This window comes from Rhinopithecus roxellana, chromosome 10 (assembly GCF_007565055.1).
Source record: "Rhinopithecus roxellana isolate Shanxi Qingling chromosome 10, ASM756505v1, whole genome shotgun sequence".
NCBI classification, from domain to species: domain Eukaryota; kingdom Metazoa; phylum Chordata; class Mammalia; order Primates; family Cercopithecidae; genus Rhinopithecus; species Rhinopithecus roxellana.
This window is the reverse complement of record NC_044558.1, coordinates 29982490-30009070: the sequence shown is the minus strand read 5'-3', so window position 1 is coordinate 30009070 and position 26581 is coordinate 29982490. Positions and strand designations below refer to the sequence as shown.

General features: G+C 34.5%; 1 protein-coding gene across 1 annotated transcript in view; it reads right to left on the bottom strand.

Moving 5' to 3' along the window:
- PTPRQ (protein tyrosine phosphatase receptor type Q) overlaps positions 1 to 26581 on the bottom strand; it is a 220149-nt gene that overhangs the window by 77334 nt on the left and 116234 nt on the right. Inside the window, exons 26-27 of the mRNA XM_010383675.2 lie at positions 17873 to 18196; positions 1740 to 1861 (exon numbers count right to left, since the gene is read on the bottom strand). Of these exons, the coding sequence (XP_010381977.1) occupies positions 1740 to 1861; positions 17873 to 18196 (446 nt within the window). The remainder of the gene's footprint in view (positions 1 to 1739; positions 1862 to 17872; positions 18197 to 26581) is intronic.

Below are 26581 nucleotides of genomic sequence, written 5' to 3'. Positions count from 1 at the left end.
GTGCCTTTCATTTGACAGAATAAAGCTTTATCATTTTATAATTTGTTTTTAATGCATATTCCCAGGGCATTCATCATTCATGCTAATTATTTTTGGCTAATTACATACTAAAATCTTCACAAATATGCTCTACAAAAGGAACAGAAATTAGAGACTGAATTGAAGAACAAATACATCAATAATTCTTCAAATTTTATTTTAATGATGACAGGTCTTTTGAGATAGAAGTATTATATCTCCTTTTAAGGAATACTACAAAGACATGATAAAATGTTAAAGTTGGACAAGAGACAGAGGCAGAGAGAAAGGAGAAGAAATCACAATGTTATCCAATTTAAGGAATAAGATGCTATTTGAAAACTGTGTCCAACAGGCTCAGCAAAACCCAAGCAGGGTGCAAAGGAAATACTTCCAGTCTTTACTCTGGCTAACAGTTCTGCATTATCGACATCATTGAGCATCCTATCTTACATGCAGGGTTTGACTTTCACGCCTGGAGTTCCGTCTAAATGACTATCTACTCCCATTCAGTCTCTTCAGTGGCCTTTTATTCAAGTATTGATATTCCCCAGGATGCTATCTTTAGGTTGTTATCTTTGCACATTCCATGGTGAATCTCATTCACTCCTATAATTTTGACTATCTTCTAAATACTAACATTTCCCAAATCTGCAAATCCAGAATTTCTCTCCTGAGCTCCAGATCCATATTTAATACTGCCAATGTCTGTATTGACCAGGAGGACTGCCACATATTTCAAACTCAGTGTGTCTAAACTGAACTCATTCTTTTCCTCTACAGATCTGTTCCTCCTCATAATCTTATGTCATATAACTTACAATCATGCTTAATTATCCTACTCACTCACCATCATGAGTTAGTTGATTTTTCACCAAATTCTATAGATTTAGATTATTTTTCATTCTATTTTCTTGTTACATTTCCTCTGTTCTCTTTCCTTGACCTTTTATAGTTTCCTGTCTCCTTGCCTGATTTTGCACCCCCATACTGCTCTAAGTCTGTCCTCTACACTGCAACCATACCTATCCTATACAGTAGAAATCTGTATCACCAACTGGCACCCCACTGCCCTTAACATAAAACCCTAACTCTGTAACTTGTTATATAGTTGGCCTCCAGATCTAGCCTCATCTCTTAGAACTTTTTTTTTTTAAATGCTATGACCTGGGATTGCCAAAAGACTTGATTTTTCTTGAATGAAGCTTACTTTTTTATACCCCATTCCCATTTACCTTTTATGCTCTGCTTCACTTATTTTTCAAGACTTCGTTCTGATGTTATTTTATCTGGAAGATATTTCTCCTAATGCCTTCTCTCTTCTCATTTTGTATTATGAATCACTTTCTACTGTACGTAAACCAGATCTTTGTATTACTACCAATTCAACCACTTGTATGTGTGTATATACACATACTATATATATATTCTATATGCTGATAATAAATATAATAATATTGTTACTAATATTTTATATTTATTGAGCATTTATCATGTGTCAGGTAATGTTCCAAGTTCTTTATGCTTGCTAACTGATTCAGTCCTCATACCCTGTTTACTATTATTAATCTTTACAGATATAGACATTGAAACACAAACAAGTAAAGTAATTTTCCTAGTGTCTAACAGAGCCAAAATTCAAATTCAAATAGTCTGGTTCCAAATCTTGTATTATTAACCATTTTATACTGACTTTTACAGAAGGTTAAGACATGTCTTACCGATTTGACATCAATCAGATAATATGTTGGTCCAGTAATGACAGCAGGTTCACTCCAGCTTATGCTGATGCTAAAAGGTGATGTTGCTACTACATGAACATTTTCAGGAGGACCATCTGGAGCTATGACAATAGAAAATCAATTATCTCGCTACGTTAGAATTAGCACTTGCTACAGTATAATAATAGAAAAGACCATGAAAAATGGATAGTCATAATGAATTAATTTTACATTAATTTATACTTCACAGAGTGCTAAAGGCATTACCAAATAAAAGATCCAATTATTTAAAATTAGTTACTCTACGTGAACAACTTCCACATGAAAACTTAATTAATTAAAATCATAAGTACATTATTTTAAAACTTGAAATAATACTTTGAAAGGAAAGCATTACTATTGCTAAAGTAAACCTTTTTAAACAAATAAATATTTTTCTTTTGAAACAGTTAACCTAGCAATGCTGTTTTAAGAAAACCCTTGCAGAAATGTAGTATTTGACTACAGAGAGATAGAGAAGCACAGTTGAAAATTAAAACTGGTATAATGAAAGTATACATATGTTGTTTTACAAATGTAAATTGAGTTGATTTTATTGTTTTCACTGAGGGTGGAGAATATGAAAGCGTTAGTCAATTGTTCTGATCTATTATTAGAAATGCAATCTTCAAATATTTCTTGAATTCCTCATGATTCCAATTAAATTCTTTAATTTGTTCTACTTTCTTAATTTGTCCTACTTTGTTATTTTTTCAGTAATGCAAAACAAGAGACAATGTCTTAAAAATGTTTCTGTTTAAAATCCTTATGTGTACAATTTCAATCTGTGAAGCCACTAGGAATTAGGAGAGATAATAGGATGCAGGGAAAGATTTAGCCACAGTTAATTTCACACAGACATTAACCTAAGAACACTGCTGCACACACTTCTGTTCTTCTGGGGCCCCTAGTCAGTTCTAATGGTATTAAATATTGGGAGATAAGTATTTCCCAGTATTTTCAATTTTTAAATACATATGGGCAAACATTATTGAGAAAGTACTATCCCATAGATCCTTAGAAGATATAATCAGGAAGATAAAATATTCCTTTCCTCAAATAATTCATAATCTAGCAAGAATACAAGTTGTATCATCTTGGTCAAACACCAAAATGTTTGGACCTCAGTTTCCCCATCATATGAATATTTTATAGTGCTTTAAAAGGAATTACGAAAACAAAGTATGTAAAAGTGACTAGTTCAGTATTTGCCACATTGTTGTCAATTATCAAGATATCATAAAAGATAAAGATAAGGGATAAATAGAAATAAATAACATATAATCTACAATGAGAGAGCAAAGCGATGATACAGATGGGTCAGGGTTGCAAGGTAAAGATGCACTGTGAAGGTGGGAATTGCACTAGGCCTTGATAGATGCGAAGGATATAGCAGGGTTAGGGGCACTTCTATGATAAGGGAAGGATCATAGAAAAGTCACAAAGACATAAACAACAGGATCCACAGACAGATAGAGTTGTATTGATGTAGAATTGCTTATCTTGGTAATGTTATTATTTACAAGTAAAAAAAAAAAAATATTACTCTAGGAAGGAGTCAATAAACTTCACCAGATTTCCAAAAGGATTCATGGTACAAAAAATGATTCAGAATCCCTAAATCCAAGAAACAGAACTATTACAGAGAGACCAGTATTTATGAAGGAATAAAAATGAACAAGCCCAAGCAGTAATTTAGGAATTAAGCTAGAGAGTACTTGATTGTTATGTAAAAGAATTTGGAGTTTATTCTTTAAATAGTGGGATTCCACTGAGGTTTTTGAGAAAGGAATTATTTTTCCATTGATTTAGGAAGACAACTCAGGTAGCTATGAAAAAGTTATCTGAAGCACACTGAGTGTAGATAAGCTCTTTCCAAAAAGCCAAGTAAGACATGAGATCCCAAATAAGAATAGTGACAGAAGGGATAGATAGGAGGAGATGAAACCTAGAGTCACTATAGGAAGATTAATAAAAAGAACTCGGGGAATAATTTGATGTGGGTGCAAATTGAGATAGAGAAAGTAGTAGAAGCTAATTCATGCATTAATATTGGTGAATGTTGACAGTTCACACCATCTCATTCAGGAACATACACTGATTTTGGTGGGGTAAGACTATGGTAGGAGATGATAAATTTGGATTTGTATTTGTTGAGTTTGAGAACCTCCAGAAGTCTGAGATGCCTACCTGGCAAATGGAAATATGAGCTTGGAATGAGGCAAATAGGATCAGAATGGAGAAAGTTTTTGTCCTTGTTTTTAAATTGCAGATAAAAGTTGGGATGGTATAAATATGAGTAGTATATCTGGTTCAAGTGAATCACGTGTTCTGAAGAGAGTCAAAAGGTTTATTTCAATACCAGAGAGGTATAAGATGTTACCATCATTTGAATGTGTCCCCTCCAAAATTTAGATGTTGAAATGCAACGGCCAATGGGATGGTAGGAAGAGGTGGGGCCTATATGAGGTGAGTACATCATGAGAATGCCTCCCATGGTGAATGGGATTAAGGTCCTTGTAAGAGAGGCTTCATGAAGCATTTGGATAGCTTGCCCTTCTGCTTTCCAAAGTGTGAGTTCATGCATTCCTCCCCTCCTCACCAGATAAGCAAATCTGTCTGCGCCTTTATCTTGGACCTCCCAGCTTCCAGAACTATGAGAAAACAAATGTCTGTTCTTACAAATTACCAAGTCTCTGATACTTTGTTATAGCAACACAAAACAGACTAAGAGATTAATAGTGGTGACAATCTTTAAAGTATGAATAAGTAATTGATATTTAGAATATATTTTTTAGGCATATAACATTACGTCTATGAAATTTAGGTGCACAACTCAATCCAAAAATATTTTAATAATAGCATCGACATATTTTAATAATAGTACTTGAATGTAACCATACAGGAATCTAGAAAATACATTTTAGGAAGTTTCAGTGAACAAATACCTTTGGAGTGACAAAGATACTCTTCCTATTTGTACTTCTGAAAACTGTGCAATAATCTGAACATTGACACCCCTTACTCAAAGATCCAGTTTTATATTGCCAAGAAAACATCCAGGGAAGAGGGTGAAGAAAGGATGCTCCAGGATTCAGGGATCTGATGAGCTAAGAGGTGCTAATGATGAAGACAGAATTGGGTACACAGTTTCTCCAACAACTAAGATATCAAGGAATCATACACATACCCTGCATAAACAGACATTTTCATTCTTTTTACTGCTAGCTTATTATCCTAGGAAAACCGCCTCAAATTGTAGCCTAATTCATTTAGGTAATTATAGGTAACAGATGAGAGCTATAAGAGGTCTCCCACCATCAGCATAATTAATTGCTTTGAAAAATTTAAATATAAGATGCTCTGTGGGTTTCAATGGCCTCTCTTCTGCCTCTGACTCTATAAAAGGGGATGGGATATGAGCTATAAATAAATGTATTAAGGCTCCTTTATTATTAATGTTTTTTGCAAAATTTGACTTCCAGCTCTGTAAGAACCAGTGTGGAGAGAAACGATTTTCTGACCGGCCACACATTTCAAGTGGTATAAAACAGGAAAATATTTTAGAGTCCCCTTGTCTTTATTATAACCAAATGTTCAGTTGGCTTTGAGAATAAACTTATGCATTCATTGAATGAATAAATATTTATTAAGCAATTAATATGTGCTAGGCACTAGGAGGACAAAAATCCCATATAGGTGATCAAGGTAGTTTTTGATCCATCCATAAAGCTTCTACTGTTTAACCTTTTTCATTTAGTAACAGTTTACTGAACACCTATGATATGCCAGGCACTTTGGAAGTGCTGGGAATAGAGAAGAGAACCAAAGAGACAAAGACCATGGAACTTCTATTTTAATGCAATTGAGAGACAAATAGTATATATTAGAAAAATATAAATAAATGAATATATAATACACAAGTAAATTATATACCATGCTAGGAAGTCTTACGTACCATGGTGAAAAATGAGACAAGGTCATGGGAATGAGGATGCTTAAGGGTGTTACCATTTTAAATACAGTGGTCAGCACATGCCTCACTAAGCAGATAACATTTAAACAAATATTTGAAGGAGGTGAGGGAATACTGTTTGGAGAAAGAGTGTCCAGGAGGAGAATGGCCCGCACGAAGACACTGAGGCAGGATTTCGCCTGGTATGTCCGAAGAATAACAAGGACCACAGTGAAGCTGAAGCCCAGTGAGTTGGAATGAGAATCTGAGAGGAAATGAGGGCCAGATAATGTAAGGCCACTAAGACCAGCGTTAATGTCTTCCTTTGTAAGTATGGCTATTGTGAACAAAAAGACAAACACCATGAAGTAGAAGTGGTTGTGATAGATTGTGATCCTTGGTATCTAACTCATACCAGAAACATGGGCTAAAATTAATTACATCAAAAAGGAAAGGTCATCTCCAAAATCTATTTGATTCATGTACCTCTGTAACATATACTACTCGATGCTGTTGGAACTATACTTTTCAACCTAACTCATTCTAGCAAGCAAGTAGAGTGGCACATTATTGTTGCCCAGACATCATGAAAAATTTATGGAGAATTTTCTGCGGCTAAGAAAGTTGTGAGATTTTTCTGCGGCAGTTTGTATCTGGAAAAAATTTTGTATCTCTGCTCTATAATGTCTTCTTCGGGTCTCAACTGAGGACAAAGTACAAAACCATTTCCCAAGGAAACTTTGGCTTGTGAGTATGTCTGTATGCCAGCTCAGAAAGCAATATAACGCTTTACTTTCAACTTCTCTTCTTTCACAATAAAACGTCAATGCTGCGATCATTCCTTTAATACTAGCAATCAAAGCCCTCATCAGGGAGTGTGTGACTCCAAGCAGAGCTAAGAGAAAAGTGACATTCAAAGATCATTCATGACAACACATATAATCACCTATACTACTAAATATTTTAAGTTCCTTGCACTGATCAATGATTATAAAAAAGCAAGGTATTTAGCCCCTTGCTGAGCTGTGCTTTAAAGTCATTTCTTGAACTTTTCCCAAAATCGTTTTCCCTTCTTTCTTCCTTTTTTAAAAGAAACAATCACTCTAAACAATGTTTGCATTTTCAATAAAGTTCTTGATAAAAGTGCCTGTCTTGTTACACAAGTTTCCTGTGTTGAATCCTTTGTCAAAAATTTCTTTCAGCATGTATTTTGCCAACTTGTATTCTTGAAGGATTAGAGCTCCTAAATCCAAACTAAAAAATAAAAGTAAACTTATGTAACTGAATATATATATATATAAATATATAATATATAACAAGATATGTTTCACCTGTCTGGAGCAATGAAAGATAATTGTTTGATTAATTCAGAGATAATTTAAGAGAAATATTTATGCCCATCTATTATAAAACAGCATCTAATTATTTTAGTATTGTACAATATTATAATATACTTATATACATATACAAATTATTTTAGGTATTTTTCTCATGAAATTTAACAAAATTCTCAAAACATATAATAAAATATATCCAGCATTTTCTCTGTTATCATAGCATATAGTAAACTACTACTAGTGTCACATAAGGGTGGCTACAAAATTACATTTATGAATGTCAACTACAAAAATAAAGGGAGCTTATGGTGGCAAAGGTATGAGGAGTTGAAAATATGCCAGTTTAAAAGCTTAGTAACTTATAAGCATCTTTGGGAGATTTTGTTTGTCTCCCCATATACTGTCACATTCTGATTTAGGATTGTTTGTGAAATGAATCTAGTCAGTAATGGGCCAAGATATCACTATACCCTTTCTGTTATAAATCACAGCAATTTACTCAGTAGGAATGATCTATCCTTATTCTCTCATTCCCCATAATCCAATCACTTCCTCTCATAAGCACTTTCCCCCTGGTTTTCACCATAATGCATTTTCTGTAACTAACAACCATCATTTCCTGATTATCATGCTTCTATCCTTGCACAGGAATGTGGGTCTTATGTGGGTCAGGGTCATCTTTCCCATCCATCTGTGTCTTGATGCTAAGTGTGTTAGCTGAAAGGTGAGTCTGGATAGACCATCATTTTGCCCAGTCCATATGAAAGTTTGAATGCCCCCATCCATGCCACTTTGATTAAGAACCTACAAGTTTTATTGTGCCTAATGCTATAATTTTAGAATAAGCACATTCAAAGACTTATTTGTAACTTTGCAATCTGCAGATCCCTGTAAGTCTAACTTAATAGTGGAAAATATTCTAGGAAATACTCTGTGGTTTTTAATGTACTTCGTTATGATGACTTTTCTAAAAGAATAAACATAAATGAATAAATGGTTTGACAGCAACTCACAAAACAGGAAACTTCAGCTCTATATAGCTGCAATTTAAATTGTCTGCACAACTATTTGAATTTAAGTTCAGTATAAAAAGTTTACTAAAAGGGCCTACCATCCACGGTGTTTTAGTTTCAGGATTTAGTACACTAGGCCACCAGATTTCTAGTGACTGTCATCACTAAATGAAGGGCTCTGTTGTTTCTCAGCTACACAAATATTAACAACTTCAAGGACTACAAGTCGACTTGGACTCAGCACATCTGGACAAATTAACACTGAGTGTTAGATGTCTCTCAGGATTAGAAGAAATCCAACAGGCTGGTGGATTCCTGTGTCTTAAGCAATTCAGGGCATCAAGCGCCCTGAAGTAGCTCTGCAATTGGATTCATTATATTTCCACACAGCAAGAGTATCTCAGGACATATTCCTGTCCACTGGTTAAAACACTTTGATAACTGGCTATGCTTTTGTAGTTTGGATGTTTTCCTAGAGCTCAGTGATTTTGCTGACCAAAATGCAACACCACTGTTGGTGTAGGAAATATTTCCTGTCATTTTATAGGATGTTAATTGTGTTTTCTAATTAGATTTCCTAACAGCAAGGTGGTGCTGCAGAGGGTATAGTACAATGGTGTTACAAATACAGCAAGCCTAAGAATTTGTCAGATTAGATTCATGAGTACTAAGAATGATTCGTGGATGTTCATAGTATTAGACCTCACTGTATGATCATCTTATTTGATGCTTAAATGAGTTATTTTCTGACTAATTTCAGACTGGCTTAAGTTGGAAAAAAATACAAAATACAAAGAAAACCTCTCAGTTTCAATACTGGCCATGCCAGGTAAGAATGAAAATACTCTAATAACTACTATTACTTTACAATCAAATAATACATATTTTCTGAGAATAGCATCATGTTTGTAAAACAACTTTTTACAACAGTGGTCCTCAAAATGTGTCTCCAGGCGAGCAGCATCAACATCACTGGGGAAGTCATAGAAAAGCAGTTTCTGAGGCACTACCCCAGACTTACTGAATCAGAAACCATGAGTGTGCGGCTCAGTCCTCCAGGTGGTTGTAATGATTGTAGTTCAAGTTTAAGAACCACTGCTCTATAATGTCAACATGCCATTTGAAGAAATAGTGACACTGCTCTTCAGATTAGATGACCAATGATTACAACTCTTAGAAATAAGGGTGGAAAAAGGGGATTTAATTATTCCTTCTGTGAAGACTAGGGAAGCAGATATAAAGGAAGTTTGGGAGCTGGTAATCAACATGGAAACATATATCAAGCCATCAACTTCTCCACAGACTGGTCTCCTCCTACCTTTCATTCTATTTTAATTCTGGATAAACTATGAAGAGGGTTCTCCCTACTCACTTCCTCCCATCCCAAAGTTTCTAGAATAATAACAGGTCAGTATGTTCCATTAGAGCATAAAATATCACCGCTTTCATGCTACCATGAAGCTCTGCATTGGAACAACCTGCAATAATTCAGGTAAGGCCATCGCCATAATGGAGTCTTAGGGCCAGGATAAATGTTGCTATTTTCTTCTCGTATTCATTTGTATGCAGGCATAATTGGGGTAAAAAATATCTAGGATATCATTAAAGAAAAATAAAAACCAAGGGTATCAGAAACCTCAAAAGTATAATTTTGAGGTGTGTGTCAAAATTCTCACTCAATTTGTCTTGGGAGATGATTGGGCAGTTAGATAGTTTCTCTATGTGATATTAGCTAGTACCTCTCCATCTCTTGGTACTTGTCTACAAGCCTGAGGCTTTGCTCAAGTCCTAGTCAAGATCTAAGAGTGCAGACTCTGTGCTAGAAATAAAGACTTATGAATGAATGAATGTTTTAAGTACTTAGAATAGTACTAGCACATAGTAAACACCCAAAAAGGTAAGTCATTGCTAATATTCTTCACTGTGCAGCCTAGGGCTCTCAATTTATTTACTAGGCATGAACAAAAAGTGACCAAGACACCATACATAGTAATCCTAGGATTTTTCTATAATTTGAAATTTTCATAGTTAAATCAGAATTTTCTCTACTTTCTTAGTAAATGCAGAAGAAATGGGAGCTGAAATTTTGCTGACCTAGGGCCTAATGCTGAGCTAGAACTTAGAACTAAGGTTAAAGACAAAAATTCACAATGCATTACACCTACTTTACGCTTCTTGCTGAATGAACAGAAAGAAGATTCTCAGAAGCATAAAAGTTAATTCAATTCAACATGAAATTTAGTTTGAGATTCCAGAGAAAATAGGATAATTCATTTGAAGTTTAAAAAGATAAAATACAGCTAAGCTATAAATGGGGAGAAAATTTCCTCCCCTTTTTCCTTTATGAAGAGGAGACTTTCTAAAATATTGATGATTTTTTTTTAAAAAAACAGTGATAATCCTTACACTTTTCTGTTTGATTTTTAGTGATTTTGCTACAACTTTCCGACTTGCTTATGTAAATAGGATTTCAAAACAAGTATTTTTATTTTAATTCTAGAGTATTTGCATCATAACCTAGCATAAGGTCTTTTGACATCAAATATATAGTTGAATGCTTTATTACTTTAATATTATATGCTTTCTATCATTTCCTTTAAATTATGATTTCACCCATATATCTCTTCTTTGTAATCACACTTAGCACTCCAAATTTAAACATCGTTCTTCCCCTTTGTTCTTTCATGGACCATCAACCTATTATAATTCTGTCTCACTACACACATTTATTGTCAGCTCATTATCTCAGTTAATCATTTAGATATTTTTAATGCTTTTCCAATCTATTCTGAATTAGGCATTTATTATTTTCCTTCACTGTTTGAAATATTTTTAATGCAATAATTCATATTTCTTATATGCAATAGGAATATCTCATATATGCAATTATTTATATTTCTTATGTTAATTAATGAAAAGTCACAAAATGATCAACAATATAAAATAGACTGATTTTGTGAAATAAAAGAAGCTGAATATATCAAACATGAAAAGCAACTGGCCAGGAGAATTTTGATTTTGGCAGTAACAATGCAAGTATTTGAAAGACAAGATTTAGACCAAAAAAACTGAAAAAAATCAGTATGAACTATTTTAAAATATGGAGAATTTTGACACTGTAATACTTTAACAATAAAGTCAAATGCCTTTCTTCCATATTCATAAAAAGTCTTAGATTAAAAGTAGGCACAGGGGACAGAAAGGTACATAAGACATGATCAGTTGGCTATTTCTGCTTTTAAGGAACTCAAAGTCCCACAAAAGAAAGAGAGAGAAATAACTATGATGCAATATGCTCACTTGTTGAGAAACAAGTTTTGGGAGGTGGGACTGGAAATAAGGATTTCTGAAAGGCTTCTCAAAAGAGATACTTAAAAACATAGCGAAAAGATAGCTGGTCACCAGAAGAGGAGGAAAGAAAGGACAATAAGAAAGAACAGCAAAGATTCTGGACCATAAAGGAGAAAGAACAGTGCCTGTATGAGAAACATAAACCAAATCATAAGTGACCTTGTAGAGCTTACTAATGGGCATAGTTTTAACATGCAGGCAAATAGAAAATGATCAAAGATTTTCAGCAGAGGAACATCATGGTCAGGCAGATGTATTGAAATGCTGAGTTCAGATGAATGGTAGAAAATGAGAGCAGAAAGACTATTTAGATCTCTTTTGTAATCATCTAAGAGATAAATGTAAAAGTCTGGATGTAGAGACATTTGAAAAGAAAAATAGACAAATACAAGAGACATTTAGAAGGTAAATACAGTAGGACTCAGGTTTTGCCTTGTGGGGGATGAGAGTAGGTAAAAAGAACTAAAAATGATTTCTAGATAACTAGTTTGAAGAACTAGATGAATAATGGTGCAGTAAACTGAGACACAGAATACATAGAAAGGAAAAGACTTGCAAGAGAAGGTGGCAATATGGAATTTGAGATGTCTATGGGAACCTAAGTGGTTATACCAATAACTTCATTATTCAGGCCTAGAGGACAGAGAACTTGTCTTGAATTACCCATTAGGGAGTCCTGAGCAACTAATTTAGGAGACTTTCAACAGCATCTAACTAATTTTGCAGAAGTGCAACCATCATGTCTAGAATAAATGATATTTATTTTCTCTAGCGGCAGCAAGATGGAGCCCATTTTAATACTGCACTGCCACCAAATGAACTTCTAACTGTCTTGAATTATAGATTCCTATTTATTTATGGCTAAAATCACTTCTTAACATGATATAATTGCTTCTTTATAAAAAGGATAATTTCTATCTCTGTTACTATAACATTTATCACATAAGTGCATTAAACAGTTTAGAAGAAACTAAGGAAAACAACCAAATATACAGTAACACATTATTTCTAATTTTAAATAATGTTAAATTGTACTTTGTCCTCTATTTAGTTTTTCTTCTTTTTAGATCATAAAGTTGCATTCCTTAGAAACTTCTTTGATGAGGCATGTTTTGTTGAATTTTTTTTTTAACCTAACAGATGTTTGGGTAGTTAAAATTCCTCATGAGTATGGTATCCTGTGGTTTTCACAACCTAAGTGTTACCCCAGGAATTTTCCTTTCTTGCTGTCTTCCAGTCTTGGTGGTCTATAGGAGATGCACATTACGAGAGTCCCATTTCATTCCGTACTAATTTCACACCCACACTCCTTTAAAGTTGTACATTTCCTCAGCATTAAGTATCTATTGTGCACCACAGAGACATTTAACAGCTTTTGACTTTACATCACCACCACATATATACACACACCACTCAAATTGCTTTTGACTTTAAGGATAATCAGAAAAGTAGATGAGTAAAATAATTTTCAAGACTCTAATGTTTCAAGTTAAATATTTCTGCCATTTTAAAAAATTTCATGCTTATATTTGTATCTATACACTCTGAGCATGCAGTAGAATTATGGCTATTATACGGATTAGTTGAGGACAAAAGCAATTTGGCTTCAATGATCTAGGTAAGAGCATGTGAGAGAAAGAATGGTTAGCTTGAGTTGGTTGAACATTGTTTCCCTTATTTATTCTGTTTTACAGGTGTACATTCAGATTCACAGGGTAATCCAATTTAAATCTCAGCTTGCATTCTGACTTTTCTCCCTGATCTTCCATTCTGATGCTCTTCGTTATGGGCTCAGATAGTTAATGATAACATGTTTTCTGATTGTATAATCCATTGTAGAAACTTTTATAATATTTATTATTAAAACTAGGTGGTCTTTTATTTGAGTTACTCAAATTTTAAACAATTTGATTTCAAACTACCCATTAATCAATAACTCTTTATCGAGAAGATCCAGGTTTTGACAAGATGTTATATTAGTAAGTGCTTGAGTACAACTTTATGTCATTAGGATAAAATGCAGTTCTCTGAGATAGTTATTTTGTGCTATTTTACATTGTTGTTTAGTCTTTTCTCTAATTCAAAGAAAGAGTTATTATTTTATCTTATATCATTAAACAACATACCGCATTTTTATTTTATTTTTGAAACGGAGTCTGGCTTTGTCACCCAGGCTACAGTGCAGTGGCGCAATCTTGGCTTGTTGCAAGCTCCACCTCCTGGGTTCAAGCGATTCTCCAGCCTCAGCCTCCCAAGTAGCTGGGATTATAGGTGCCCACCACCATGTCCAGCTAATTTTTTTTTTTTTTTTGTATTTTTAGAAGAGACAGGGTTTCACCATGTTGGAAAGGCTGGTTTCAAATTCCTGACCTCAAACGATCTGCCCACATCGCCTCCCAAAGTGCTGGGATCACAGGCATGAGCCACCACATGACCCATGCCACATTTTTGAGTCAATTATACATAATACAAAACTTACTTATTTTCTTCATCCAAATTATTTTTTGAGTTTGCAAAATGGCCATTATATTTTCATCTTTGTTATGTAGAAGCAACATCTATGAATGCCTTATTTTTAATATTAAAAGGATTATTGCTCTTCAAGACTTCTGTTGCTTAACTGTTCTAATTTCTTTTATTCTTACGTTATTTCACCATATATATTATGTTACAATAAAATATACATTATGTATTTTTGTCTTTTGTATCAAATATAATCTCAAATTATCTCTTCCTGACTTAATATAATAAATAGAACTTTTATTTTGATGTATACTTATGAAATTCGGAAATTCAAATGTACAATATTTATCATTAGAAAAATGTCTTCTATTCCACTGGAAGCAAACATTTCCTCCATTCTTGAAACTAAAAGAAGAGTAACCAACTCACTGTCAAAACTTAAACAATTATTCTCACCCACATGTGACTACTTAGTTGAAAAGCTGTGAGTTTTGAGAATACAATCATATGTTTGTTTTCACAAAACTGAAAAATATAAATCTTTTCATCTTTCTCTCCTAATCACAGTGGTAGAAAGTCCATTTTTCGTGTGTCCCCTGGAAATAAAATATGGCCATAGAACTTAAAAAGGGGAAAGAAGTGGAGGAAATGGGGTGGAAATAACGATATTCAAGTGGAAAGACGTGAGAATGTAGGATTATTTAGAAATCCAACTTTTCAGTTTCATTTACCGACTTCTGAACTGATCATGTTATATGTTGGTTTATGCTAATTAAACATCTTGTATAATAGTGTCAAGTGTGCTTGCAAGGGACTGTGCATTTAAAAAGTTCACTTCCTGGCTCAGTGTGGTAATTAGAAGCAGGTACTCCTCAGTGAGATACTCAGAATGGGAACCCTTAGTGGCAGCAGGCACAAAGGCACAGGCATATTTTAATCAAAGGTTACAAATCAGCTGTCCACAAGTCAGATCTAGGCTACTGATGTGTTTGGTTCCAATCTCTGGGCATTTACTTATTTCTGTTTTCTAGTTATATTAGAATAGTTATTTATTGACAAAATCATCAGGTTCAAAATAACCATACCTACTGACTAACCCCAAAGTAAACTGAATTTTTTCCCTATTTTTGCTATCTTTGTGATAGCATCATCATCCTTGTCATCACCTGCACTGGAAAACAATCTTTTTTGTCCTACCCACTAGAACTTACTCAATCAAATTTCTCTCATTCAGGGAATATTTATAGAGTATTTCCTGGTACTAGGAACTATTCTAGACAATAAGAACATATGGGTGGGATGGTGGCTCATGCTTGTAATCTCAGCACTTTGGGAGGCCAGGGCAGGAGGATCACTTGAGCCCAAGAGTTCAAGACCAGCTTGGGCAACATAGTGAGACCTCATCTATATAAAAAAAAATTTTTAAAATTTAACCAGTCACAGTGGCATGTGCCTGTAGTCTCAGCTACTTGGAAGGCTGAGGTGGGAGGATTACCTGAGTCTAGGAGGTCAAGGCTGAGGTCAGCTGTGATCATGGCCCTGCACTCCAGCCTGTGTGAAAGAATGAGATCTTATCACAAAAAAAAAAGCAATAGTAATGATCAAGGCACACCCTAAACACAAACAAATAAAAATGATCATGTAATTATAAATATTCATTAAAATAACATGATATTATATAAGATTACTGCATGACTATTTTAACTATTTTTAGATTGAATGGTCAGGGAAATTCATTCTGAGCAGAGATGATTTAAGTAGAGATCTATGTTATAAGAAGCTGCTCATGTGAAGAAGGAGGTGGAAGAACATTTTGGTCAAAAGAAACAGGGAATGCAAAGGTGCAAATTCTAAGAATTTATTTTGTGTAAGCAAAAAAAAAAAAAAAAAAAAAGTCGAGTGGAAGACAATGGTAAGGGGGAACATGGCTATAAATAATGTTAAAGTTTAAGGTAAGAGCCAGGTCATATAGGGCTTGTTAGCCATGATAAGAAATGTAAAATTTATTCTAAGAGCCATGGGAGTTCATTGGATAGTTTTAAGCAAGAAAGTGACATCATCTGCTTTAGGTTGAAAAAGATTAGTCTGGCAGTGTAAGAGGCTAGTTAGGCTAGTGATGTGGGAGCAGTAATGAAGAGTTGGACTAATGTAATAGTAATGCAAATGGAGGAATTGGGTTAGATGGTGTGATTGAAATGAATCATGGGCAAGATTGAGGAGGAAAAGAACAGTGCCTGGATTTTCATTTTCTGCAAACAGATAAATAATGATATGAGAAGGTTTGGTATTTGATGATGATAATTTAGAGAAGTATATTCAACACACAAGCCCAGTGATTAGTTGATCAGGCAGATATACTGATCTGGAGATCTAGGCAGCATTCAGGACTGGATATAGTATTTGAGAATAATTGAGATGTAAGCAGACTTTAAAGCTATAGACCAGAATAAGAGCAGTTAGGGTAAAATCTCCTTGGGGTTGTGTGTTGATAAAGAAGAAAAAAGGGCCAAGTATAGCTCTCTCATCTCTCCAATGCTTATAGTTAAAAAACAATTATTTGCTGAGAATAATTCACCAAAGAGGACTAAGAAGGAACTACCAGGAAGGTAGGAGAAAAAACAGAAGGGCAGACCTTACAGAAACCAAGTGTCAAAGTACCAAAAAGAGAAAAGGTTGGACAATTGTGTCAAAGGCTGAGTTGTCAGGATTCTACCTCAAATGTTGAATTATATTAACAGACATTTATTGAACATTTACTATTACAAACATTATCCCAGATATTCTGGGAAATTATAACAAGAGACACAATTGGTGGCCTAGAAAATAAAGCCCTCTAGATCAAAGTTTATCTCACTATCTATATCTATAAGTGCTAACATGGTATTTGTCACTGAAAATCTATGTCTGTGTGTGTAGGTATATTACTATGCTAATAAGTATCAAAAATGTTTAAGAACATGTGATTTGAAATTGAAAGGAATCATCTTTTAAGAGCCTCAGTCAAGATAGGAAGATGATAACATAAGGTCTATATCTGAAGGGTTTATATGGGATGGGTGGCCTGGCAAACCTGAAATTTGCTCTGGAGGGCTGGGGCAGAAATGGCATTTCAGAGAATGCAGCCATTCCCCAGAGCTCTGGCTTGCAGGACTTGATTTGCAACTTATTTACGTTGCATAGAAACCATCACAATTCTATGTAGACAGAGTTCAGGATAAGGAATGTAAATTTATTTACTTAATTATGGTTAATTATATTCTCCAAGCAAGCAGGGCAAACAGTTAACTATAAACATAAAACCTATGTTGCAAGAGCAATCTTTACTTATACATTGATGGTTTGTATGCAAAAGCATTTAAAGTCCTGAAAGATGTATAGATGGCAAAATAATTTCGAGTGTTTGTGTTTCTTCTCTGTATTTTTTTCTTCTTCCTATCTCAAGCTGGGAGTTGAACGCTTAATATTTCTTTGCCTCAGAATTTTGTGCAGTTGAAAAATACAAGCTGAAAAACTACTTGCAGACAGATCATTCAGGGTTATTGTGGTCACACGTGTTTGTGTGTAAGTTTGAAGTCACTGAAAAGGTCATAAAGTTGGGCTTAAAAGCAGCAGAGTCTCCAAATATGAAAAAAAAAAAAAAATGTGGGCCTGGGTCAAGGGCATTAGATGATAATCAGTATGGCTTAATGGTAGCGCATCAGAGAAGCTTCCCACAATGCACTGTTGCAATGTGAGATTCTAGGACGTTGGCACAACTTTGGGAGTTTGAGAAAAGCCCTAATAATGACTAACATTGAATTTCTCTTTGGGTTTCAACTAAATTAAAAATAAATATGTTGTTATATATGGTAGTGTCCTCAGTTATTTCTATGTTCGGTGATTTTACACACAATTAGATTAAGTATAAAGCATAATATATAGACAGATACAGAATATAACAGCAATCAATATGTATATGCTCAGGACAATACTCACGGCCAGGCAGAGTTTGTGTAGAAATCCAATTTGAAGCATTGCCATAGCCAGCATTGGTACTGGCAGCCACTTGGAATCTATACCATCTAAATTTCTTTAATCCATATACTGTTTCTTCAGTTAAGTTAGCTTCATAGAGGTATTGAATTTTTTGATGTTCAACACATTCTTCGGATTCCCATTCTCTGCATTTTTGAGCACGAAGCTGAGTGGTAATTTTGTAATTTTGAAAGTAGCCAAGGATAGTGTCAGGTCTTATCCATGTCAATGTTGCACTAGTTGACTGTACATCAGAAAAAGCAATATTTGTGGGAACACTGGGAACTAAAAATTAAAGGGAAAAATTAAAAGCAGTTACAATTACCAAACACTTTGTAAACAGAAGAAAGAATAGAATTCTATTATGGAGCAGCTAGTAGAGATCTGTCAAATTACTATAGCATTTAGATTGATTATTCCCACACTTAATGAGAAGAACCATAGAGTGATGCTTCCAGGACCACCATTTTAAAGGGGTAGAGGGCAAAATAATTGTAATTTATTAATTCCTAATTTTGCTTCCAAATTCAATCATAAGTGGCTTATATAAACAAACTTTGGCTTCAAATAGAACTACTTCACTGTTACAAAGGAAAACTGTATGCTCATGTCATCCTAAGGACTTCCCTAGGTATGGTTTGAGTTTGTAATATTCAGTTCCAAGGGAAGATATTTGTGTATTTAAATGTCTAAATAAACACAAACACATCTTATATCCAGTAAATGTTGATTATAAAACAATTTTAAATAAACAATATTACTGACAGTTTTTAATGTATATAATTCATCTATTTTTTATTTTATCTCAGGTATATTTAGAATTAACTCATGGTCCTACTTGGAGTCATTTATTTGCTTTCATACTAACTATTGGTTTGCCAAATGCATACCATGTGTCAGGCTCTGAGCCTGGTGTTAGGGATTGAGGATATAATAAAGCTCATGTCCTGTTTTCAAGAGACAGATTATTAGGCAAGTAATATAAGCATGTTACAGTTAGAAATATGAAAGAGCAATCAATTAAGTGGTATCGGAACTCTTCTCAACCATGCCTTTCTTTGTATATCTTCAAGGACCTTTATTAAGAAGATAGAGATAAAGAGAATCTAAATGATGACATGTGAAAATGACATAATTAATGCAAACTGTATGTTAATATTCACATTTTCAAAAAAGAAAATTAATAAATATTTAGAAGGCTCATTGATCTCTAAAGATATATTAATTCAACATTCAATAAATATCTAAGAGCATCTAATATGTACAGGTAGGATTGTAGGTGCTGAAAATACAAGGAACAAAACAGACAAAACTTCCTGCCCCTGCAAAATTTACATTTGGGGAGCTATAAACAATAAACGTACCAATAAGCATTGTACATAGTAATCTTTTGTATCCACAGGGTACTGGCTCCCAGACCTTCCATGGAGAACAAAATCAGAAGATGTTCAAGTTCCTTATATAAAATGGTGTAGTATCTGCATATAAACTACACACATCTTCTCATATAATTCAAATAATCTTAGGCCATTTATAACACCTAACACAATGCAAATGCTCTATAAATAGCTGTTGTACTGTTTAGAGATTAATGCCAAGAAATAAAAGTCTGGGCACGTTGGGTACAGATACATTTTGGTTTTGTATATTTTCCATCTGTAATTGATTGAATCCACAGATGCAGAACACATGGATTCGGAGGGCCAACTGTAGTGTTTTGGATGATGATCAGTGTTATGGAGAAAAAGAATAGGAAGAAGGAGAGTTTCAGGGATACTGAAAATTTAAATTAGGCAATCACAGAAGGGATTAGAAGATACTAAGTTCCATATGTAGGCAGGGGACTTAGCCATGTGAATATTTCAGAAAGAGAAATTTGAAGCAGAGGAAACTGTATAGTTGCAGGCATGCCTGATATATTTGGAGAGTAACAAGAAGTCCTGAGTGACTGGTAGAAGCTACCAGTGTGTGACACTAGAGGACATTGTCATGGCTTTCATTTGAGCAGAGAAGTGGCAGCCTCTCTCTTTCACAGAATCACTCTAGCTACTGTGTTGAGAACAGACTAAAGGGTAACAAGGCTGGAAACAAGGAGAGTAATTAGCAGGCAACTGCAATGTCAACACAAGAGATCATGGTGGCCTGGTCCATGGTGGTAGCGGCAGAAGCAAAAAGAAACATTCAACTCTTGAATATAATGTGAAGGAGAGCTGGCAAGGTTTGCTGATGTGTGGCATGTGAAATAACAGAGAAAGAGAGGAATAAAAAATGCCCTAAGGTTTTTGGATTGAGCAAATAAAAAGATGAAGTCACTATTAATCAAGATGTGGGTGACTGCAAGAGGGGTAAGCTTTGGGAAGAAAGATTAACAATTTCTTTTGAGTAGGTTAACTTTGAAATTCTTCTCAGATACCCAGAAGGAGATGATATCAAATACTAGATAGATGCTTGATTTATATATATATAAATATATATAAAATTATAAATATAAATATATATATATATATGCTTATCAAAACTGGAAGAGAAGTTATAAAGCCATGGAAGATAGTTAGTAGATTAAAGTCTTATGATCAGATTCAATTACTTTATTTTTAAATATTAATATTTATTATCAAATCTTACTACATTTAATTGAACATTAACCTTAAAAGTAGCAGTAAGATAGAGCACTTGGCACACTACTTACCACAATTTCTGTTTTACCTTTACCTATCATGAAGAAAAGCAATTAGAGAAAACATTATCTTTAGGGAAAAAATGTACATTTATAGAGGAAGAAGTTGTAGAATTGGCTAAAAAGTAGAATTTTCATCATTTTTTTCAAATCCTTCAGTCACTAAATTTGAACTCAGATCGTCTGAACATAAGATACATTTTCAAAATATTCTAACATAAATCAGATGCGTTTGATTGACTTGGGTGTTCAGAAAATGTTTTTAGAGAAGAGATGGCATGTGAGACTGGAATTTCAGTGATTTAAAAGTGGAGATCATAGAAGAGAGGGTATTAAGAGCTAAGATAAGTTAAATTGCAGCTTGTAATTCATGTCAGCAATAACAAACAGAAGGACTGCACAACAGCTTGGGGACTTACTGTGTCAGAGGAAACTATAGACAGCTTGTCAGGCAATGGAAAGCTATAAAAAATGTCACAGTATGTCCAGAGGTACATTTTATTAAGTCTAGTCTGGTAATTGCAAAACAGGAAAAGGGAGAAATTCAGAGACTACTTGATTTGTCCAGGAAAGAAGAAATTAGATGATAGCAACAGGACAGAAGTCAGTTTTTAAGATATATATTTGGCAACTGAATCCATAAGAACAGACAAATAAATGAAAAAATCACATAATCTCAGAATTTGGAATTGAGAGATCATCTTGGTCATCTTGTCTCTTTGTCTGACCTTTGTGTCTGCAGATATCCTGCAAGATTCCCGGTCCCTGTACAAACAGATTCTTTCACTTACTCAACCAAACACTGATCTAGGTACAGATGGAAAGTTATGTTGCTGCTGTGACTAAGAATCTTAACCATTTTACTTTAAAATAGAGAGCTATCCAGTGGACCTGACCTTATAACCTGAGCCCTCTAAAAGGAGAATAGTATTTTTGGCCGTTTTCAGAAAAGGAAGTCAAAGCTTTAACGAGATGGATTCAATGCACAAAAATTTCTCTATTGCTGGCTTTCAAGAAGGAGGGAGCCACATGATAAGGAACACAAAATATTTAGGAGCTGAGAGAAGCCCTTAGCTAAAAGCCCTCCAGGGAAGGGGCTGTCAGTCTTATGACTGCAAGGAACTAAATTCTACCACAACCACATGAACTTGGGAGAGGATCCTGAGTTACCCAAGAAAATGTTGACTGACAACTTGACTTCAGCTTGTGAGAATAAGTAGAGAACCTAGGCACAGCATGCCTAGATTTCTGACCTATAGAACTATGAGCTAATAAATGGGTATGGTTTTAAGCCAGTAAGTTTGTGACAATTTGTTACACAGCAATAGAAGACCAATACAATCATTAAGTGATTACAAAATGAGCAATCACTACTTACCCAGTCTCTGCTTACATATAGAGAGCAAGGGGAAACTCAACATCTCAAGGGGAGTTTATTTTAAAATTTATTTTCAGATAGCCCTATTAGATTGTACAGCCTGCATTATTTTGAACTGATACTTACTTTCCTATAAATCTTAGCTCTGCACTATAAACCCACTCCATAAAAGATTGAGAAAGATTTTGCTTCCGTATCCATCTCAATAAAAATATTGAAAAATTGCTGCAAAAGATATATTTATTTGTAGGTTATATACACATAAAATGTCAATGTACATATTAGATCTTGTCTCTAAGAGTCTACACTACTGAATGAAACAAAATAGTGATTCAATAAATATTTTTTGAATGTATGAGCAAATGAATCAAGGGTATAACAGGGGACTTTATTTAGCTTTCCTGATGAAGGATAATTTAATTAGAGACCTGAAGGATAAGAAGCAGCTTCACAGATAAAAAATAATCAGGATGTGTGAAGGTGTTAAGACCCTGAAGAAGAAGAGAGTGTCACACATTGAAAACACTTAATGAAGGCTGCTGGGTCTACAAGGAGATGAATGGGAAGAGACGAAGTAGGCAATGTAGGTGGAATCACATTACACTAAGTCCTTAAACCAAATGTATGACTTTTAGCTTTATCTGAAGTACAGTGGGATACTTGAAAAGTTTTTTTTATTTTTTTTTGACAAGGTCTCACTCTGTGGCCCAGACTGGAGTGCAGGCTTCCCTTTCTTTCCATCTAACCTCATATCCCACTCTCTTCCTCCTCCCAGTCCCTTCTCTCACTCCCAAAGAATATACCTAGAGTGACTGTCTTAGTTTCGCTGCTGTAGCAAGTTACTATAGACTGAGTGATTTACAAACAACAGAAATTTATTTCTCATCATTCTGGAACTGAAAGTCAGAGATCAGGGTGCCAGCATGGTGGGTTTCTGGTGAGAACCAGCCTCTTGACTCCAGACTGCTGGCTTCTTATTGTGTCCTTGTATAGCAGAAAGAGGGCAAAAGAGCTCTCCGCAGTCTTGTTATAAGAGCACTAATCCCGTTCATGAGGGTTCTACCCTCATGACCTAATTACCTCTGAAATGCCTCACCTCCTAATAGCATCACACAGGGAGTTGGGACCTCAATATATGATTCTGGGGGGGATACAAACATTCACTCAATTGCAGAAAATTATTTGTTATATAGACAGGTCACTTTTGAGAGGAAAAGGCACTGTCTATTGGATGAAATGCCAGCACAACAAGCATAAACCCAGACTGCCCTGGAAATTGGGATTTAGGGTCACTAAATATATGCTTTGGATATGTTTTGCCTTTTTCTTTAGTGTTTGGAGTTGTATGGAGTAAGCACATTGAAATGGATATATCGAATTTGCTTTTACCAGCCTCTGTGAAATGATATTAAGCTGTGTCCAATATTTGCAACAAACAAGCTGTAATGTATAAGCCTATGCTTTCATATTCCACACATATGTGTGAGTAAATCTGTAGGATAATCATTGCTAGGTAAAACATATGCATATTTGTAGCATTGGTAGACACTGCTAAATAACACTCCAGAAAGGTTTTACCAGTACCTACGCCTGTCAACATGCATAAGAGTGCCTGTTCCCAACACACTTGCTAACAGAGTATGCAATAAAAGTTTCAGAAAGGAAAAAATATAATTCAATGTGAAACTTATTGCACTTCTCTCCCTTTAATTTCCTTCTCTATAAACTATCATTTGTATTTTTTCCTACTTTTTTTTCTATTGGGTGGAAGGCTTTGCTATTTATTTATTTAAGGCTTTACTATAATCTTTTTGTGATATTTGATGAAGACATATTTTCCAAATCTATTATTTGTCTTTTTATTTTGCTGATAGTTTTTACTATGCAGAAATTTTTACTTTTTTTTTTTTTTTTTTTCTTGAGACAGAGTCTTACTCTGTTGCTCAGGCTGGAATGCAGAGGCACAATCATGACTCATTGCAGCCTCAACCTCCCAGGCTTATATGATCCTCCCAACCCAGTCTCTCGGGTAGCTGGAAACACAGGTGTACACCATCACACCCAGCTAATTTCATACTTTTTGTAGAGATGGAGTTGCACCATGTTTCCTAGGCTGGTCTTGAACTCCTGGGCTCAACTGATCCATCCACCTCAGTCTCCCAAAGTGCTGGGATCACAAGTATGCACCATGGCACCTGGCTTGAAAAGTTTTATATCAACTTTTCTTTTCATTAAAATCTTACACTCTGCTCTTTCCTCATGAGAATCAGGGTCCAAATACTTTCCTTCTTTTATTTATTTATTTATTTATTTATTTATTTATTTATTTATTTATTTAATTATTTTTAGCTCTACCACCAATCACCTTTCCCATGTTTCAATTTTCTCTCCTAGAGTTTGCTAAACTACTGGAAGTAGGAGGGAAATATTCACTAGCTAATGAACTAGAGAAGGCAGAGGAGGCTGCCCTTTCCTAATCCCATCTGGAGAGATGACTAGATGCCCATGCCTCTATGGACCAACTATTTTTTCCTCCAATGTTCAGATTTTAGGATAGCTGGTGTTTGTTACTAGCAAATTTTGCTACATAGTAAAAATTTTCAGCAGATCAATATTCGTTCACAGACTCTAGTATTCTCCAATTAAGTTTTCAGAGAAGAAAACATCTTATAAAGAAAAACCACAAAATCCAGGCAAGAGTTATTTGTAACCTGGCTATGGGAAACATAATGACAATTTCAGTCTCCTATTATGTGACAGGCACAGTGATGGGACACTGGAACATACTGGCCCTGAATAAGTGTTTGTTGACTGTGGAAATAAATGATGGTTCATTGAAACAGCCTTCTGTTTTCATGCGGTACAAAATCTAGTCCACATTTTCACTCAAATGTACTTAGAAAGATAACCCAGAAATGAGTCTGATCTGAGGTGAAATATATTGTATAACTTGTAGAATTTTTTTTAAAAAAGCCTACCTCAGAAGTATTCATAAATGACCAGCAGTAACCCTCATTTATATCCAGTATCTTCTCTTTGATGAACTGCGTGCTGAACTAGACTATTTCAAGGCAACTGCCCTATTGAATTACAGATACAAAAAGGATTACACTCATTTCAGCATGGAGAATCAGATTTCCATTCTTTAAGAATGACTAAAAACCTCAAACTTTTTCTATCCACAGATGGTACTAATTTGAACACATCATTCCATGCTTCCTGGAGTAATCACACAGCTTGCTTAGATTTTCTAAACATGACTGAACTGTGATGAAGCGATCAACATTAACTGCCAAGGTATTCAGTAAATTACATTTTTATTCATAAATTATTCTTATCACTAAAATACTTTCATCATGGTTGAAATTAGGGTCTGTAGATCTAAATAAGCAAGATTTGTTATACGTTTAAATGCATGAGAGTTTTTAGTGACTAGTAAATTCTACTTAGAAGATGAAAATGTGCATAAAATGCAATTATTCTGTAAACTTCTGAATATCGATTATTAGAAATTGCCAAACTCTCCTGATAGGATTGTGAAGGTAGTCAGTTTTGTATTGACTTCTCATTGACCTGGATAAGTACACTAACTTGGATGACCAAGTTTAAATTCTTTATTTATGACTATATATTTTCATTTTTCAGGAACAGATGTACTCTCTTTTAAGCAAAACAGATGTCTGAAAAGTTATATTTGTGAATTACATTTATAAAATATACAAAATTATCAACCTAGTCTTCCCAAGTTTATTAAGAATATTTTTGTCTCTAGAAATTTTAAATAATCTACTATCCTTTTAGAAACACAACATGCAAACAGATAATTTAAACATACGCAAATAAAAGTAAAATTTGTTAACACTAACAGTGTGGATCAATGTAAAAATGGAAATACCGTCAAAGTTAAGTTTAAAGCAAATTTCAGCATACCAGATATAAATTTTAAACTAGCTTGAATTTAATCAATAGCATTTATTGAACATTCACATTGAACGATGTGGGCTGGTTATAAGTCAAGGTATAAGCATCTTTTCATATATTGATGAAAAATATTTTAGTTAATAGAAATAATTACAAAGAGGTAAAGGCAACAGGACAGAGAAGAAGATCTGGGAGCTCTAAATCGAAGGGACAACTGAGGATTAGTAAAGATGTGAAAGAAAAAAGGTTCAAGTGGGTTGAGTATGGGGAGAGATACGTAAGTGGCAACAAAATGTCAAGGGCTGGGAAGAATCCTAGGCTGAAGGAAAATAGTCTAACTAAGGCAGTAGTAAGAAAAAAAGTGTGGGGGATTATCAGGTTTGGTGTTATTGAAAGGCAGTGAAAGTTTGAAAGCAGTTTAGGTGACTGCAGTAGGTGATACAGAAACAACTGACAGAGATTAATTAAACATATAAACTTAAAGAAAAGTCTGAGCCTTCATATCACTTGTTATTGGGAATAGGCAAGTTTGATAAAAACTTGTTCAATATTTTACATATAAAGCACAACATAGATTACAATGATCTGGTAGGTTAAGAATAATTAGGAATAGAGCTAAAGAAAAATTCAAAGAAATATTGACAGGATGTGATGATACATTGAGCACAGAGAAATTAGGGTAAAACAAAAGGAA